The sequence below is a fragment of the Hypoxylon fragiforme genome (assembly GCF_022984875.1).
Source record: "Hypoxylon fragiforme strain CBS 206.31 chromosome Unknown GGS25scaffold_8, whole genome shotgun sequence".
Lineage (NCBI taxonomy): Eukaryota > Fungi > Ascomycota > Sordariomycetes > Xylariales > Hypoxylaceae > Hypoxylon > Hypoxylon fragiforme.
The window spans coordinates 270,315-287,818 of record NW_026054763.1 but is presented as its reverse complement, the minus strand read 5'-3'; the positions used below and the strand labels follow the sequence as shown (position 1 = coordinate 287,818).

Below are 17,504 nucleotides of genomic sequence, written 5' to 3'. Positions count from 1 at the left end.
GTCTACCTAAGATCTACAGAGGAGGCTAGATAGAACAACGACATCTTACATGTATATGTAGCTTCCATAGTCTCCGAAAGAGACGTTAGAGATCCCCGCGCAACAACAATTATGTAAGACTTCTTGATCTCTCGGCCCCGTGACAGTATTCATATCCAACTCCCTACCACCAGTTTCAGGGCCTGCAAGAATGGGTTAGAACCGGATAATAATGAAAGCCCTTCATCCCACCCGGCCGACCCCACCAGTGAGTACGTCTTCGGCACACCCACCCTTTTGTGATCCCATGACGACAACCAAACACTAAACACCTCAACAATGAGAACCTTTGTGCGAATTTACGAGCACAACAGTATGTGGGCCATTGGGATGAGCTCTGTAAAGACGGGGTTGGTTATGGTGGCTGCAGATGTCAAGCCTTTCAACAGACGCAGCATCACATCGCATGGTGTGGTGCTGTATTGATATTTATCGTCTGTAAGTCTTGACGCCGAACCAGACAGTTTTGCCGTCCTGGTATAGTCCTTTCCACGACGGAGGCGCAAGATTCCATCCAAACAATATAATCGTACGAGTTTTCCCAGGGAGTGTTCCTGGGCTTGGTCGTTTGGGAGGAGACACATCGAACTCGGGCAGGTGCGGCGATGCACTAACCGGCGTAGTCCATGGTGCGAGACCTGCGAAGTTGTGAATCCACTCGTACGGTTAGGCGTTCTCCCCATTGGAGGATAAGCTCCCCATAGGAGCTGTGGGGGCAGGGTCCGAGCCCACTAAGATAGTATCAGGTGCTTCTTGACCCAAATGGACCAGGGCCGACGATTCACTGTGTACCTACCCATGAGCCGACACCCACCCGTCAGTGACCCGCCAGTATGGCGTTGCCGTCTGATGCCGACAAGCAATCACCAACACCGTGGGACCGAAGGAAGCATCTTCCCCCCAGGAATCAGCACATACCCACCAGTGTGGCATTGCCGTCTGATACCTACAAGTAACCACCAACACTGGAGGTGGCATCTTCTCAGCCTCAGCACACACCCGCCAGTGTGACATTTCCATATGATACCGACCAACAACCACCAACACTAGGGGCTTGCAGAGGAGGAAACAGACCTCAGTCGGTCGAGCGGGGTTGCTTGCCAGCAGAATTTCGGGTGGCATGAAGCGCCAAGCCATAGACGAGACCAGCCGTAAAGAGCGGTCTTTGTCGTTGCCGGAGAAAACAGTGCCTCGTCGATCCAAGGGGCTTCCTTCAAAGCGGAATTGAAGATGACCTGCAGACCCCGGACATATCTTTGTCCTCAGCATCGGGGCTGCGGCCTCTGGGCCTGGCCTAAGTCTGAGCCGCGTCTAGTCCCTGCGGCTGCATCGACCAAGGCCAGGCCCAGCTTTCGTGATGCTCATCACAACCGCATGGAGACCTCCCGCGTCGTTGGGCTTGGGGTAATACGACAGATGGAGCTGGTGGACGGCGGCTCAGGAAGTGCGTTCAGTACGACAAGATATGAAGGTAGCTATTGCGGTCATCGTCAGGGACATGACCATGGCCGAGAGGTCAGATCGAACCCTTCCAGCATCGTATCCATTCTATTAGTCTCACCAACCCATGACCCGGAATGTCAAAGTTCTCGAAAAGCTGTGCGGGTGCGACCGTGTGGCCTCGACCCAGGCGTGTTAGCTCTAGTCGTGCAAACAAATCTTTTCTGTCGCCCTCAGCAGTAGCAGCCAACCTTGACAAAACGGGATCCAGGTAGTCTGTTAGTCTTCATCAGCTAGGACTGCCGTCCACCCGGTCAAAGCTTTGTCGTAGAACAACTCGTGCAACAGAACCTGTGTGTGAGCCATACAGACGCCGAGGATGTTTCCCCAACCGTTGGGGTTGATTGGCATAGGCATAACCAGCAAGGACAATTATGGATATAGAGATGCCCGACCTTTCGATTTTTTTGGCGTCTGATGTCGATTCCCCTCTCCAGTCGCCGACACAGTCTTCTGACGGGAAAACGGATCCTCAGCCATCAGGCGTAGCGTCATCGAAGACGCTGTGCACCAGCCCACGCCGCCACTCATGGATCTTCGCGGCTTGAGCTGATGCACAGCGTCTTCGATGAGAGGCACCTCCATCGTTGTCCTTTCACCTTGTCGACGCGACCGAGCTTGTCCCAAAAGTCGTAACTGTCTCCGTGCCTCTTCGCTTGTCTCTGTGGAGTCGGCGACGAGGTCTCTGTCACACACGACTGCGCCTTGGTCTGCCTTGACGAAAGAAAGGCCGCCCCCGCAGCCCCCGTGGATAGTACGTGTTTGAGGGGGTGCTACGTCGGGCCAAATACTGGAGCCATGCTAGTTCCAGCTACTCAGTCTGTAACAGCATCGACAGAAACATCATCAGAAGCGTCGCTGGTTGAGCTGGTTATTCTGGTTAATCCATCGCCATATCCCAAGGCATCCTCCGGGACCCATGGGATTGCCGGATTAGCCAGCATACCCGGCGACGCTTCTCCTGTCGTATCTGTCGATGCTGCTATATCTCGGCACGCTGGAGTCGTTGAAGGGCGGAATGAAGTTGCGGTGGTCGTTCTACTCGTAGGCATAGTTCACGCGGCCAGCGGAGATCACAGCTCCGGTAACACGATCTCCAGTTTGCTGCTGAAGCTGTCACAGGATGAAGCGCAGCTCACGAGCCCTAACGTGGCGGCGTCGGCATTTCTCATCGGCGATTGGTAGACAAAGTCTTCGATGACAAGCATCACGACCACAAACCTTAAGGTAACGATGTGCAGGAACCTGCACCATATGGCTGCCCTGTATTCGTGTCGAGGAAGTTGCCGCATTGTCGTGGCCACGACTACACGAGACATCTGAACAAGATCGTCGCGTCCGATGCACATCCTTTCCCTTGACTTGTAGGTGGTAGCCCTTGTGGAGGACGCGACGCACCTACGGCTCAACTCCCAAGGGCCTACTCGGGCTACCGCTCTAAGATACGAGCTCAGCATGCCGGACTAGTGCTCACAATGGCACCCATGTTGCTGGAGCTATATTCGAACTGTCCGTTCAATGGCGGGATGAAGTTGTGGCAGCCAGTGGCGGCGTACCCATGCTGTTGCGGCTCGTCGTGAAGGATTAATAGCTCGGTGAACCGCGCCTCAGTTCGGGCAGCTCTTCCACCGCGAGGCTAAGGTCGCAGAACGGGACCTGCGCCCACGCCCACGCCTATGACTCTCGAATGTCTCCTTGGCTCCAAATGCTCCGGCGCTGTCGCATATGTATTCGCTCGGGAATGCAAAGGTCTCCCGTCAATGGGGAGCCAGCGTATTCAATAACCACCAGTATTTGGATTCCAGCAATGGAAGTGTGGACCATCGCCCATCGTCGGCCTCCACAGCATCCAAAGCCTCCAAAAAGAGGCTAGAGATCCCTGTGCAACAACGACGTCGCTCAGGGTCCTCGAAGTCCCGCCGCGGTACTGCGACCCGTCGCCAGACTCGTCTTCGGCTGCAGACCATTTCGCCGGTCTCTATACCAGCGATTGAAAAAGGTGAGCGAGACTCAAGGTTTCTTCCTCGTCCCTTCGAGAATTCGGCCACGAGCCACAGAGGACCATGTTTCCGTCCCGTCCTTGTGAATGGACGCGGTGTAGGCGACATGTTCCAGGGAATTTCTATCCCGGTTGTCTAATAATGGCGCTTCACATTGACCAAAAGTAGCTGTAGACTTTGCGCTTCTTTGCCCCATAGATGAGACCGCATGCAGAATTGCCATCCATCTCCTATGACGGGATCCCAACCAAGACAGTTTCGGGAGATCATGGCGCTCCCAAGAAAGATCTCAGTACAGATGCATCTTCAAATGTTGGAAGACATTTATGCTAGATGTAAAGACGGAACGGTCCCCCCATGGGGTTGTACTCGTGTTAGGTACCGCCTCCTCCTTTTCTTCAGAGGGCTGTCCTTGTCCACTGCTTTGCTGAGTTGGATTGCTCGCCGAACCGCGGGGAGATTCAAGATCTCCCGATGCTTCTTCGGCGCCCACCATGGATGGTGCCATGGTAGACCCATCCCTCCCAACGAGAGATACTCTCACCATCAGCGACTTCCCATCCAATGTCAGGATGTCAGCTCTCTGCAAAACGCCCTGTAGGTAGGGAATGCAGAAAGGTGATATTCGCCATGGAAGTCGGAAACAGGAAAGTGTAGAAGAAGAGTCATCAGCATCTTAGCCAGACCAGCGTCGATGATGATGGCATCCTTATCGGAAAGGATATCGTCGTATCGTCGTCATCGAACGATTCCCATCACCAACACTGATTCTTTGCCGGTCGCTATGACCCAGAAAGGCAAGAATTGGGACTCCATCTTGTTATTCCACGAGCACGTAGCCGAAGCAGGGATAGTTGTGAGTAGCAAGCGACAGCGCAGTCGTTAGTGTGAGAGCTTTTGAAGATCACGGTAAACCGACGAGACAAACCACAGTGGTAGTATTGTAGAAGATTGATAAACCGACCATAATCTTGGGCTTCTCAATCGGTTCCGGAGGGTTCTGCGGAAACACGGGACATGTTGCTGTTAATGGAAGTGCCAAAGCTGTTGTTGAGCATGATGCGTGCATGCACTGAAAGGAGATTGTAGAAGATGGCAGACCGCGATGGCAGATACCACCAATATGCGGCCCGAACCATCAGGTTGTGCCTCGTGCGTTTCTAAAATGGCCATGGTTGGCCTCATCCTCGTCTTATACGTACCAAAGGGACCGCGCGCACCTCTTCTGGTTTGGTGAGGGTTGCTGTGCTTGAAGACCATCCTTAGTATTGACCAAGATTGACCTTTCATACCCAACAGGATGATACCATGGCAGCTCTCGAAGAATGTATGCAAGGAGGCTAGATGAAGGGCCTTCATCCTTCGAGAGCTGGCATGGAGAGGTAAAGTGAGTACTTAGGGATGCTGAAGTTAGCCCACACAGCCAGCGACTTGATAGTGTTATTGTTGAACACGGAAAGGAGAGTAATAGGCCGAGCAAAATCAACGACAGAACACCCGCCCCGCCATCACTTTGTCGGTTTTCCACGAAGCTTATCAGGCATGCCGGGCAAAGGAATTGTTGACATCTCATGTGTGCCCGCGGAGATATTTGATGTTAAATATCTCCAGGGCCTCAGGTAGAGGGTTATTCATAAATACCTATAACGGTAGCCTCAACAAGCAAGACCGTCACCTGGAGACGGCATTTCTGTTAGCAACAGGACGACAAGCGTCAGTATGGTTCGTCTACCCAACCCTTTGTGGGCTAGGTGACTTAGATGGTGTCCTTGATAGTGGTACCAAAAACATTTCGAATAAGTCTTCCAGACTTGTTGATGCTCATTCATCTGACGGATCGTGGAACGGCTTGCAGTGCGGAGGCGATGGGTCAGCCGGTCAGGCAACACGTTACCCAGTCGGTGTGCTCGGGAGGCAGCTTCATTGCCTCGTGTTCCAGCATCCGAAAGTGCTTGAAGAGTTGTTCGGATGCATGCTCGAATGCAAACTTGTCATTCTCTCCCACATCAGGGCGATATATGCAAGGGAGGGTGTACTAAGCATCTAGAAGTAGGTATATGCAAATCGTTAGAGGTCTTACCCGTGTAGGTAGAGAACCTCTGATAGGAAGAATAAATTCTAGTAGTTTCAATCCATGATTTGCAATCCAAATCACACAAAAGAGACGTGGATCAGTGGATGAGTTCGGTAGATAGTAGGTACCAATTGGTAGAGCGATGGCTGTTTACCTAGTAGAAGAAGTCGAAATGCTCCAACCGTTCAAAGGAATTGCTTAGGTAGGAGACACTGGTTGATGTGAATTGTGGAAAAGAGAGTAAATGAATAGTAGAAATAGAAATATGGTGTCATCGTGGATGATTTCTTTTGGGGGGCCTCATACAATATAAGTTGTATTTATAGATGTATGGAGAGTGTGTTGGTGTTGCAAGGAGAATGAGGAGAATGGGGAGATGGTGTAAAATAGCGAGAAAATATGTAGTAGAGAGGAGGAAGATTGGAAAACAATAATTTGTGTAGGTGTTTGGTGGGGGATCTGAACAATCTAGCCCAAGAAACTCTTGTTATTTTCCCTGGGGATCTATGGACTTACAAGAGGTAGGTGCCCATCTAATGGATTAGGGAAGGAAGAAAAGGAAGAGCAGGTATGCGTATGTTTCGAGATGATGTTTCGAAAAGGAAAATGGAGCAGCAACAGGTGTGCTAGGCAGGAGACGAGGGTAAAGGAGGGGAGGGAGAAAGTTAAAAGAGAACAGCAATGGGTATGCTAAGAACGAGACGAGGGTAAGACAAGGGCAATAGGGGAGGGAAAGAGGAGCAGCAATGGGTATACTACTCTAGGTAGGAAGGAGATGAGGGTCAAGTAGAGTTAGAGAGAGGGGCAAAGGGGGAGGGAAACGGGATGAGGGCATCATTGAACAGTCATGATGTGGATGTCGATGCCAGGGGATACTATACGACAAGCATATGGACATGGCAAGTACTATAAGGGACAATGAACTTTGAAGTTCCTATGACTGTGCTGAGACCTCTAAAAGGGCGACAGCAACTGCCTGGACCTGTGTAAGTTAGTCATTTGTTACAGGCTACCCCCCTAGGTAGTATACATACCCACCTGTTAGGTAGCCCTGGAGGCATTTACCTTCATACTCACTACCATGTCTACCCTACCCAGGTAGGTATACCTAAATCACTTAATGCAGTACTCATGTGTGAATGTAGTACAGAGAAAGAGCAATATATCAATGATCTGCATAGTACTCCCATTGGTTGTATTCAATGTTGTCATCATTAACAATAGTAGGTACAAGTCAGGGTGACTCTTAACTGCCATGTGCCTACTATGTAGTACCTGTGGCCTGTATGTGGCCTGTAGCACATACCTACCTAGTAGCATGTACCTCCTTCTGTATGTACCTATGTAAGGGGTAATGGTACATCAGAGAGCATACAGCATGACATAGGGAAGGCTTTGTCCACTTCTAGGTCCTGGCCTTTGAACCATGAAAGTACTTTATATGATTATTTACATATTATTTGTACACATGCATGAGTTATGTATACTCGCATACGCATACGAAGTTAAGAGAAGCATTGCATCCAATGGCATTACATTAATACAAGATGCTGTTGGAAGTATAGACCCCATAGAAGCATCAAATCGATTTGTCAGCTTGCTTGCAGCAAAGCATTCACCCCATTTGTGTTTCCTCCTCCTCCTCCCCTCTTCATTGGCATGAATATCCAATATCATACCTCAATATCTTTACAGCTACACCGAAGCCTACTGACCAACTAACCTAGTACAAAGGCAACATGGCAGAAGCCCCTATTGTGGTATTTATCAGTGGTGTTAGCAGAGGTAAAGTCAATACCTAAATCCCATGCTCGTGGTTACCGACATAAAATTTAATGAATAGGCACCTAGGTATTGGGAGGGGGTTAGCGACAGCCTACCTCTCGAGACCAAACCACGTTGTGATCGGGAGCGTTCGCGATCATTCCACCCCAGAAGTCGTCGCATTAAAATCAACGCAGCCTGCCAATGGCTCCAAGTTACTCCTCGTGAAGATTGAAAGCACCTCGTTGACCGATCCAGCTACAGCTCTAGATGACATAAGGAATGCCGGAATTGAGTACATAGACGTCGTCATTGCCAATGCTGCGACTGGAGGCAAAGAACCATTTGCGACAACCGACACTGCTACAATGGAAGACATGGCGACCGTTTACCAAACCAACACGATCGGACCGTTTCTCCTATATCAGACATTCAAGCCACTGCTACAAAAGTCGACGCGGTCGCCCAAATGGATTTCTGTCACAAGTGCGGGAGGATCTATTGGCATGATGAAGGCAATACGATCGCAAATTTCCGTTGGGCCACAGTACTGTGCATCGAAAGCAGCGCTGAATTGGCTTACCGTGTAAGCAACCGGCGACGCCTTGAAAGGACCGAGAAACAGCAATTTACTGAAATACCTAGGGCTATACATCTTCAGAACGAATGGCTCATCTCTGTTGCGCTACACCCGGGGTAATCTTTGCATTGGTTTCTAGTAAATCACTTGGGTAAATAGTATGCTAACTTCAGTTTACAAACAGTCTTGTTATGACGGACATGGGCCATCTGTTAGTTGAAAAACTGGGTTCGGGATTGAAGGAAGCATCATTGACTATCGACTTCAGTGTTGAGAAAATGATGAAGGTGGCAAGTATTCTCCTGTCTAGCAGGCTGTCGGTGTCGAAATGCTTACCTAGGTACTTTAATCTAGATCGACAGTGCCACCCGTGAGGAAACCTCTGGTAAGTACATCTGGGCCAGTGATGGAATCAATGACGGGATTGAGATGCAATGGTAGTAAGCTAAAGACGGGAGACAATCTAGTATATTTACGTAGGTCTTTATTAAGAGACAAATGGTACAGAATATTAAAGACTAAGTTGTTTCCATCGGTCCAGTCCGTGGAAATAGTTGCCACAAATCATAATGTACAAATTCGTGTTTACCTACTCCTTGCTTGAAAAGGGGGTGGCTAACCCCTGAATACTACCAAGGTGCCTATCCACTCTAAGTTGATGCTGAAAATGTTTATTGCTATGGCACTTCACAAAAGTGTAAAAGGGAAACGAGGGGGATAATAGAACAAGATGTTTTATCAACAGTATGTAGGTAGTACGGAGGATGACGAAGTCATCATATTGAACCCGGAAAGGGACATCGAAAAATAATTTCAAAAATAGAAGAAAGTAAAGAAAAAAAGAAAAGAAATGGCTAATACAAATCCAATTTGGGGTAATTAACCTGAACAATCTGCCAAATTGCCACTATGCCTCGGATTTGAACCCTACTAATGAACCCTAACCCTGAGTACCTAGGTAGGTAGGCAGGTAGTACCTACCTACATAGTACTATAGTACCTAGTAGAGATCTACCTAGCCAGACATTGATCGAGATTAATCGTTCACTCTTTGACATATAATATTTGTTTGTCCCTTTTACATACATACCTAAGTACATACCCAAATACTGAGTACATAATATCTACCTAGGTATGAATCAGCACAAACATCATCAACCCCAACCCTAACAACAAATCCTCACAACCCCCCTATCCACTCCTCAACCCACCTCCTCATCCACTCACCCGTCACAGGCGAAACACCCCTCAGCGTCTCGCTCCCCGCACACGCCCTCTCCACCGCCATAGGCCTTGACGACGCATTCTTCTTACTCTCACTTTCCGCCCACAGGCCATCACGGTAGAAATCCAGAAGCTTGATCGCCGGATTCGACTTCACCGCGTCTTCCAGGCCGCTACTCTCTCCTTTCGTCGCCTCTGCCATACTCTCGTCCAGCCGGGCTAGCCAGACGGCCGGCGAAACAACTTGGAGCGTTTGGCCAAGCAGCTCCTTGGCAGTCTCCGCGACGGCTGGGATTAGTGTTTCCCAAGGTACGGTGTGCGGGTTCCGCAGGTTAAACACGTCAGCACCATTTCCACTACTACTACTACTACTACTACTATTACCACTGCGAGGATGTAACAACGCAAGATCAACCACCACATCCGCCAAAACATCCACCGGCAACCAATCCACCTCGCTGAACTGCGCGCCCAGATCACTCGGCAAACACCCCAGCCGTAGCGACCCGACCACCAGACTCGGGAACCACTCCGCGCGATTCCACACCATCTCAGCTCCCCGCGGCCGAAGTTGGCGCACAGCACCAGCCACCTGCCCCACGCGCGCCACCGCAACCGACACCGCGGGACCCAGATGTTTGGCGGCGGTGTCGCAGAGGATCTCGGCGAGGAACTTGCTCCGCGCGTAGCCGTTTGCGAAGGGGGTGGTGAGGGAGGAGAGGATGGCTTCTGGTGCTGCCACTCCTAAATCCAGTTTGTCGTTGTCGTTGTCGTTGGTGTTGGTATTGATGAGACCACCCACGGCACCAACCGACGATATGAAAACGAAGCGGCGGCGTCGGCCTGGTGGCTTTGGCTGTGTCTCCGTCTTTATCTCGGGTGATGGCGTCGGTGAAAGTAGCCCAAACAACCCAACCAACCCCTTCAGCAGCGGACCAAACGCAGCCAATCCCAGATTAAAGTTCACCGGCCACGCATTGTGAACCACAAGCCGAACCCTCTTCCTTAACCCTACATACGTCTCCTCATCGAGCCCCAAGCGGGGTTGCGCGAGATCTGCTTGTAGGAACGTGACGCGCTCGTTTAGGTCGGCTGTTGATAGGCCCGCGGCTTCGAAGCGGGAGTGCTGGGTGGCGAGGCCGCCGTCGGGGCTGCGGTTGAGGCAGAAGATGTGTCTGGGGCTGGGGCTGGGGCGGTCAAGGAGCGCGCGCAGGAGATACGTGCCGAGGGTGCCGGTGGAGCCTGTTAGGAGGACATCGCCATCAACTATGCCCTCAGATTCCTCCAATGGAGACGACGAGACACCCCCAAGCGCCGTGGGGATCTCGTGAATAAGACCCCGATACGTCGCCAGCAACGGCGCCATCAATTCTTGATCAGCATCAGCCCCGTTTACACTACTTTCCTCCTCTAGCAGCGCCGACACAAGCTGCTCGACGGTGGGGTTCTGATATACCGTGGACAGGGCAATATTGGTGCGATGAAGAACCCGTCTCAGCGCGCGCGTCAGCTGCAGCGCCTGCAGAGAATCCATGCCCCTATCGAAGAAACTCGCCGTGTCGTTGTCTGCGCTTAGCTCCTGGCCTGTGACGGCGGATACACTGTCCCGTATAAGCTGCGCGACTATATCTTTGCTGGCTAGGTTTAGCGGCGCGCGGGCAGCGTCATCATCCTCTACCGCCGCCTCAACATCCGCATACAGCTTGTCGATCTCAGCCTCGTACTGTTTAATGCTTGCCATTCGCTGTATCGTCCCCTTGCCCGCGCGAACCATGCGACAGTTCGCAGGCGTGACGAGGATCAGCGTCTTCTCCACGCGCGCATGCGCCGGCGCCGCGCGGTTTGCCTCCTCGACGCTAGGCCACACCCTTTCAATCAGAGCCGCCTGCTCCGCCATAGTCAGGGATTTTGCAGTAGCCGGCTCGATGAGCAGCGCGGCCTGAAACCGCTGTGCGCCGATGACGATGGCGCCGCTTATTAGCTCGTGGTTCCGCGCCAGGACGTGCTGCTCCATGGACACCGGGTTCGTCTTCTCGCCGTTGAGGAACACGATGATGTCGTCGGCGCGGGCCCGCCAACACCACGCGTTAGGGACGGTCGGGTGAGGCTCGAACAAGTCTCTCGTGCGGTACTCCTTCTCCAGCTTGTCGAGCCCCCGTATGCTAAACGTAGGCTGCGTGTCGGCCAGTGCCTCGTCGCGCCGTATAACCAGCTCGTACGTGCCGTCGGTGACTTCGTCGAAAACCGCGCCGATACACGGGTGGAACTGCACGTAGCGCCAGTCGAGCGGTCCCAGACCCTCTGGGATCAGCTGCTGCGGGATGCCGACCTCAGATGCTCCCCATTGGCAGCGCAGCTGCACTTTTGCGGCTACGCGGTCGCCGATGGCTTGGGGGAGGTCGCCGCCGATGTAGATGATCAGCTCGAGGTGCTTTGCACAGTAGTCCAGCAGCTCGGGGTCCTGTGCTAGTTCTGCGACGACCGACGGTACGAGGATCGCCACGTCGGCGGGTGTCTGCTTCAGCGCGTCGACGAGGCCTTGGCCGCTTACGATGGCGGCGGTTGCTGGTGCGACTACGACATTGCCGAAGGGGAGGGCGTTTCCCATGTATTGTATCATGCCGGCTCCCTAGGTTACAATGAATCAGCTTAGATATTAAGTATAGATGGGTGTGTAAAGGGGCACTTGGAGATACATACGTGGAAAGGGGGTACTGTTGCAATGACACGTTTGCCATGGATAATGCCATCGACCGAGACAACCCCCTCAGGTGGACTGCGACCGCAATAGTTGAGATGCCGTGCTATGGTCTCATTAGTCCATATGAGCGGCTTTGGCAAACCTGTTGACCCAGATGTATGTCTAGCAAAGGCAAGAGGTAAGCAAGTTACATTCTACGTACTACCTATAGGGTCAAGATTGTCTGGGTGGATACGTACATGACCAAAAAGGAGTCCCATCGACTCTCCTCAAAAGTCGTTTCAAAGGGAAACTCGGGGTATTGGGTTTGTAACAGCTCCTCGACACTCGGAATCGTAAGCAGGCGCGGCTTCACAGCCTCGAGAATCGTAACAGCCGCCGGCGGACTAGGGTCCGTCGTGACTAGCGTCTTACACTCCAGCGCGTCGAACAGCCCACGATGCGCCGCCGGACTATTTCGTGGTGATGTCAAGAACAGCTACTCCATCCATCCATTAGCAGACATTCCACATCACAAGTTACCTACCTACGCATCACCCGCTCTCGCTCTTGAATATATCTACGTACCGTAAACCCCGCCTTCATCGCCGCCAGTATCGCCGCCGTGAACCTCACATCGTTAGGCCCCACGTACGCCAGGAACTCCTCCTCCTCCTCCTCGCCTTTCTTCCTCCCCGGGCCCAGCCTCTCGGCAAAAAGCCACGCGAGCCCGTTGACGACGTTGGCCAGCTGCGCGTAGGTGACGGCGCGGTAGGCGGTGGGCCACAGGCCGTACGCGGCCGAGGGTGTTGCGCGCGCGAGGCGCTCGAGGATGTGGGGGAGCAGGTCGTTCTGTAGTAGGTATACCCAACGTAAGTTAAATACCCAGGCAGGCAGGCAGGCGCCCTATCTAATCTTTAAAGCTCAAAGGTAACGAAAAAACAAAACAAAACAAAACATCCACCACCACCACCCACCACCCCCTTCTAATCCTCCCTCCCTCCTCACCACTCATTCATAGGTAGGTAGGTAGGTAGGTAGGTAGTTAGGTATATACAGACAAAGAACCGCGATATCTTACCTGCCACCCAGCAACACGTTCATGGTGCGCATTAGCCATGATACATAAGTCTTACCTACCTAGTCACCTAGGTACCTAGGCAGTAGAGTACAGTAGCAAAGGCAAAGCCAGAAGAAATCGAAGTTGAGGATATAGTTACTACCTACCTAGGTAGTTTAAAAGTGAGGGGGGGGGGGGGGGGGGGGGGGGTAAACACTCTCTACCTAACTCAGCTTTGATTTTAATAACGACTTCGCTCAAGCATCCAAGCAATAGATAATAGATACCTAGACTCCGACCTCCCCCCCCCCCCCCCCCCCCTCTTCCTCGACCTATGATTGAAATCAGGAAAGTGATCACTCACGCGTAAGCAACCGTAAACCGGTACGGCACATACACCTAGCATTTTACCCCATAATATGCTCTTGTACGGCGTCGCGCGTTTAGGTAGGTAGGTAGGTAGGATAGCTAGCGGATCCCGATCCTACATAGTTGGCTACCTATGTACCTACGGCACACACGTCGACCCCTTATTCGTTAACACGCCTGCTCCACACTATCTACCTACCTAGTAGGCTTCGACCTCGTAGGCCCTCATTAGAAGTGCTCACCGCATAGTTGTAGGTACCTACTCAACAAGATGAATGCGTCATCAAGGGTTTAATCGTTATTTCTTTATAGCTTGAGGAGCTGGGTATCTCGCGAAGTGTACAAAAGAAGCAACGGGGACCTCCATATGCACATGCTGCCCTGTCCTACCCATCCGTCTCATAACCCCTTTTCATCAATATGCGTGCGTTGATTTTCCGAATAATGCAGCAATTTTTCAATGCTTTCCCTAAACCTATTCCGTAACCTTGTCGCTAAGTGCTTTTTGTATGAAATCAACTACCTACGCCCGCCCTCATCTCTCATTCATCCATGCTTGCGCCTAACATTACTCAACTCGGATGATAACTTTCCATCCAAGAGCGCCAGCTTCTCGTATGGCACAGGATAAACAGCCCCTCCTACGGCGGCTTATTATCGCATTCCAACCTCTCTCGGCACAGAGAGCGCGGACAAGAATCTCGAGGTCAGATCCGAACTGTCTTCTATGTGTTCCAAGATGCATTTTACTCTCAGCATTGGGACTTGGAGGATCAACCCGCTCTACTTTGCTGCGGGAAGATACCCCGGTGCTTGGCCGTTGTTCAGGTTCCACTGAACCAGGCATGCGGAGTTGGGGCACAGAGGTGGCCTCCAAACCAAAGGAAGATGAAAGAGAAGACATGCGGGAGAGGGATGGCATATCGGGGGATTGTGGTGGGGCAAAGCCCGTTACGCAATCGATTACCAAAAAGCGTGAATGTTTATTGGGGGTTGATGACAAATGGTTACTTGATCGGTGGTTGAATGTGTCTGCACTTAAGATGTCATCTATAGTTGCGTCAGGTTGACTCATAAGATCTGTGAGGTGGATTGCCGTATAAGCATAGAATCTATGGAGCGGGTGACCTAATAGATTGTCAGCAGAGTGCTAGAAGTGGCATGATAGATGTAACTCACCTGTGATATGTGCTGGGCTGGAAGGTTTCCCATTTAAATCGTGACCACCAACATCGATTTGTTGTATGGTAGGGCTGGTTGGGGATTTAATATACTTAACATAGCTGGAGGCGACGCAAGGATGCGCTGTAACGAAAGAAATATCATTCGAAAGCGCAAAGTTGTGATATTCTTCTCGATCTAATCCGTCATGGGACATCGTCAAGGTTACAGACGCAGGGTAAGTGCGAATCTCCGGGGTCTTCTCTTTGCTAGAGTCGGAAAAGGGGTGAAATCCCTTATCTGTAGTGGTTGGGCTCGCATTATCCACCGGGGCGTAAAAGTTCAACGACTTCAACTCAATCCTGATATTCGAGGGTGGAGGATTAACGTATGCGGTCTCGTGCGGAACAACAAAGTCGGCAGGGAGGACATTCGAAGGATCACCATCACCAAGGACATCAGACTCTCGCTCGATCATAGTTTTTCCCCATATTCGAGCCTTCTTCCCTGTTCGGGCCACATCGGCTACAAGTGCACCAAGTAAGTACAAAAGAATGAACTGAGTTAGAATCAACGGGTCTTGTGCTTACCAGGAATAGGGTCGACTGCAACGTTAACCCAACCTTCATCCAGCCCTTGCGGGATCACGTCACTGGATATCCAGCCCATACACTCTGCAGCACCTTGCCCGGCAGCCAGAACACGGCCGACGATGCAGGCTGTGCTCCAGAAGCTCTTCCCACTGTAGACGAAGCCACCACACAAATTGGCCATAGGACCAAGTTTCGATAATGCATTTTCGTCCAGCTCAAGTAGAGCTGGCATGAGATAGTGGGATAATGCTTCACCAGGTAGTATCAAACCAGATACATACGACTTCAAGAACCATCCAGATTCATGCAAAGCCGCTTCGATTCTTCGCCGCCGAGAGGGTTGCCTCCTGTTATGCACAGGTGGCTTTTCGTTGGCAAAATATGAAGCGTTCCGCGCGTCGTGTGTAAGAGGTGGCCTAGTGATAGGTGTCGCCTTACCGACCGCCATAGCCTTTTCGGCTACCTTTGAACCCGATGACTGTATATCCGGCCATCGCAGCTTTCGCGCGAAGTGTATCAGTCCGTATACTTGTCTCTCGTTATACTTGCCCTTGATTGCGTACGCATGCTCTGGATGAGCATTGTGGCGATTTTGACTGTGATCAGCGTGAAACGCTCCGTGCATATGTTCATGCTTGAGATTCATCTTGCTTGTCAACGATGACAGCCAGCCTTTCGGCACAGATGGCTCAGGATGGGCGACGGAGGTTTTTGTAACCGTGATGTTTTCAAGCCACGACCGAGCGAGAATTAAAGACCATCTAACAGAGGTATTCGCTTCTCTCTCGAATCTGTGTACTTCCGACGCCTTGAGACTCTCCCCTACACCAAACTCATCGCCTTCAGTGATGGCGTCGAGTCTAATAAGCAACTCACAGGCAAGAAGGATCTGGAGTAATAGCCAGTAACGCTCTTCATTTCGATCTTGCGCGTCAGTTCCCTCACTTATCGCCACCCCGTCGAATATCTCATCGTCTAAGGGAAAGGCCCACAAAATCTGGCCAAGGCGGATTCTCCATTCTATACGCGAGAAATCGATCCACGCGTTTGGAGCTCCAAGAACCTTTACCAGGGCATGAATCTGCACAGCCAAGCTATAAGGATCTTTAGGGTCGATGACCCTAGTAGGCGGATGGAGAATTTTAGTGAACAGCTCGTTGTAAAGCTCATGGGATTTCATCCGAGCGCCACTTCGTTCTGCCTGGTACCTCTCCTCGGTCTTCATTAGCTGTTCCATAATAATCGAGTCATCCAGATGTCGTAAGCTCTCCTGAGAGGTAATAAGCTTCTGGCGCTGCTCTACAATCACACGACCCTTGGAACCTAAGCTGTCGAATCCATACTGCTCCTCCTGCAGGGAGTCGGCAACGGAGATCTCTAAGGCGGCCTGGTAACCAATTGTGCCCTTTTCCAGGCCTTGCATGCTAAGCATGTTTGGCCGTTCTTGGCACCTGGCATTGAAATGAGGCCGCTTCCTAAACGACGGTGAGCTGACAGACATGGGATCCCGCTGTATGATGCGGGGCCCGGCAGTGATACAGCCCCAAGCATTATCTCCGATCTGTACGTGATCGCTTAGGTCTCTGATGCTCAGCTCGTCATTCCAAGGAAAGGCGACGGAAGGATGCGGGGCTCCGGTACCGTGACCCTGAGACCGAGCAAAGAACTGCGGAGCTCCGGAAAACAACTTCTCGATCTCGAGGTCTGTCAATGCTGCCATGATGCGGTTTAGTTTTAGCACAGGATGACGAGGCCTGCCATCTACTTTGTCGACAGTGCCCGGGGGAGGCGGGGACGGGAGCGGCTTGTTAGAGTCAAAAGTAGAGCGTGGAGACAACAATGGCCGTTCGGAGGAAGACCGCGTGCTTGAGACCTGCTCGAAGACAAGTCCAGTATTAGTTTCTTGAAAAGGAGTGAAGATCCTCTTTAGGAATCATAAAACACGTGCAATGCCCAGAACCCAAGACAAATACTGATGTACTAGCTTTCCCTCCATTCAAAAATGATATAATAATTGAGTGAGTACTAGTAGTAGAGAGAGGTAAACTACCTGGTTAGGTACCTACTTAGGTAGGTAAAATAAAAAGAAATTCAATGTTCACAAAAGGAAAAACAGCGCATGCATGCTGGGTCCGAGTAGTTTGAGACATCGAATCAGCTGAGGTCATGAGACGAGAAGGGGACGATTTTAGGGGTTACGTCCGTCCGTCGTATCCCAACAGCCTTTGCCCCTCTCGCTGGAGTACTATAGGTAGGTCTGTAGGTATTGAAAGGGGTATTCAAGTATGAATATGCAGTGTAGGTACGGAGTAAGTACTTGTTACTTGTGTTTTGCTATGACATGGCCTGATCAATGATGGGAGGAGGAGAATTGGAGGGGGGGGTAGGTAGGTTATTGGGGGAAATGAAGAGAGAGAGAGAAGAGAGAATGGGAATTATGAATCTGACAACTGCCAGAAC

At 51.3% G+C, this 17,504-nt stretch overlaps 4 protein-coding genes across 4 annotated transcripts; 1 reads left to right on the top strand and 3 right to left on the bottom strand.

The window, feature by feature from the left end:
- Positions 1-468: 468 nt before the first annotated feature.
- On the bottom strand, positions 469-2,124 carry GGS25DRAFT_524294 (uncharacterized protein; the record flags this gene model as incomplete). Its single annotated transcript, XM_049264575.1, has 5 exons — positions 469-696; positions 1,114-1,339; positions 1,411-1,514; positions 1,601-1,755; positions 1,935-2,124. The coding sequence occupies 5 exons, from the start codon at positions 2,122-2,124 to the stop codon at positions 469-471; spliced, it is 903 nt and encodes a 300-aa protein (XP_049113588.1).
- A 4,933-nt stretch (positions 2,125-7,057) lies between these two features.
- On the top strand, positions 7,058-8,531 carry GGS25DRAFT_502064 (aflatoxin biosynthesis ketoreductase nor-1). Its single transcript, XM_049261990.1, has 5 exons — positions 7,058-7,398; positions 7,465-7,963; positions 8,023-8,073; positions 8,142-8,247; positions 8,312-8,531. The coding sequence occupies exons 1-5, from the start codon at positions 7,353-7,355 to the stop codon at positions 8,396-8,398; spliced, it is 789 nt and encodes a 262-aa protein (XP_049113587.1). The 5' UTR covers positions 7,058-7,352; the 3' UTR covers positions 8,399-8,531.
- A 547-nt stretch (positions 8,532-9,078) lies between these two features.
- Positions 9,079-12,981, bottom strand: GGS25DRAFT_533697 (acetyl-CoA synthetase-like protein; the record flags this gene model as incomplete). Its single annotated transcript, XM_049265700.1, has 5 exons — positions 9,079-11,810; positions 11,882-12,044; positions 12,122-12,360; positions 12,450-12,713; positions 12,943-12,981. 5 exons carry the CDS (start codon positions 12,979-12,981, stop codon positions 9,138-9,140), a joined length of 3,378 nt encoding a protein of 1,125 aa, XP_049113586.1. The 3' UTR covers positions 9,079-9,137.
- Positions 12,982-13,566: 585 nt separating this feature from the next.
- Positions 13,567-17,080, bottom strand: GGS25DRAFT_398475 (uncharacterized protein). The gene is made up of 3 exons (XM_049258397.1): positions 15,042-17,080; positions 14,470-14,976; positions 13,567-14,418 (listed from the first exon to the last, which is right to left on the bottom strand). The coding sequence occupies exons 1-3, from the start codon at positions 16,762-16,764 to the stop codon at positions 13,859-13,861; spliced, it is 2,790 nt and encodes a 929-aa protein (XP_049113585.1). The 5' UTR covers positions 16,765-17,080; the 3' UTR covers positions 13,567-13,858.
- Between the last annotated feature and the right edge of the window lie 424 nt (positions 17,081-17,504).

Bases quoted from the DNA above. Each gene is read 5' to 3' on its own strand.
- GGS25DRAFT_398475 (XM_049258397.1), bottom strand. From the start codon at position 16,764: ATGGCAGCATTGACAGACCTCGAGATCGAGAAGTTGTTTTCCGGAGCT. The intron at 14,977-15,041 runs GTAAGCACAAGA...GTGCACTTGTAG, and splicing joins TGCAGTCGACCCTATTCCTG to CCGATGTGGCCCGAACAGGG. The intron at 14,419-14,469 runs GTGAGTTACATC...ACAATCTATTAG, and splicing joins CAGCCCAGCACATATCACAG to GTCACCCGCTCCATAGATTC.
- GGS25DRAFT_502064 (XM_049261990.1), top strand. From the start codon at position 7,353: ATGGCAGAAGCCCCTATTGTGGTATTTATCAGTGGTGTTAGCAGAG. The intron at 7,964-8,022 runs GTAAGCAACCGG...TGAAATACCTAG, and splicing joins GCGCTGAATTGGCTTACCGT to GGCTATACATCTTCAGAACG. The intron at 8,248-8,311 runs GCAAGTATTCTC...ACTTTAATCTAG, and splicing joins TTGAGAAAATGATGAAGGTG to ATCGACAGTGCCACCCGTGA.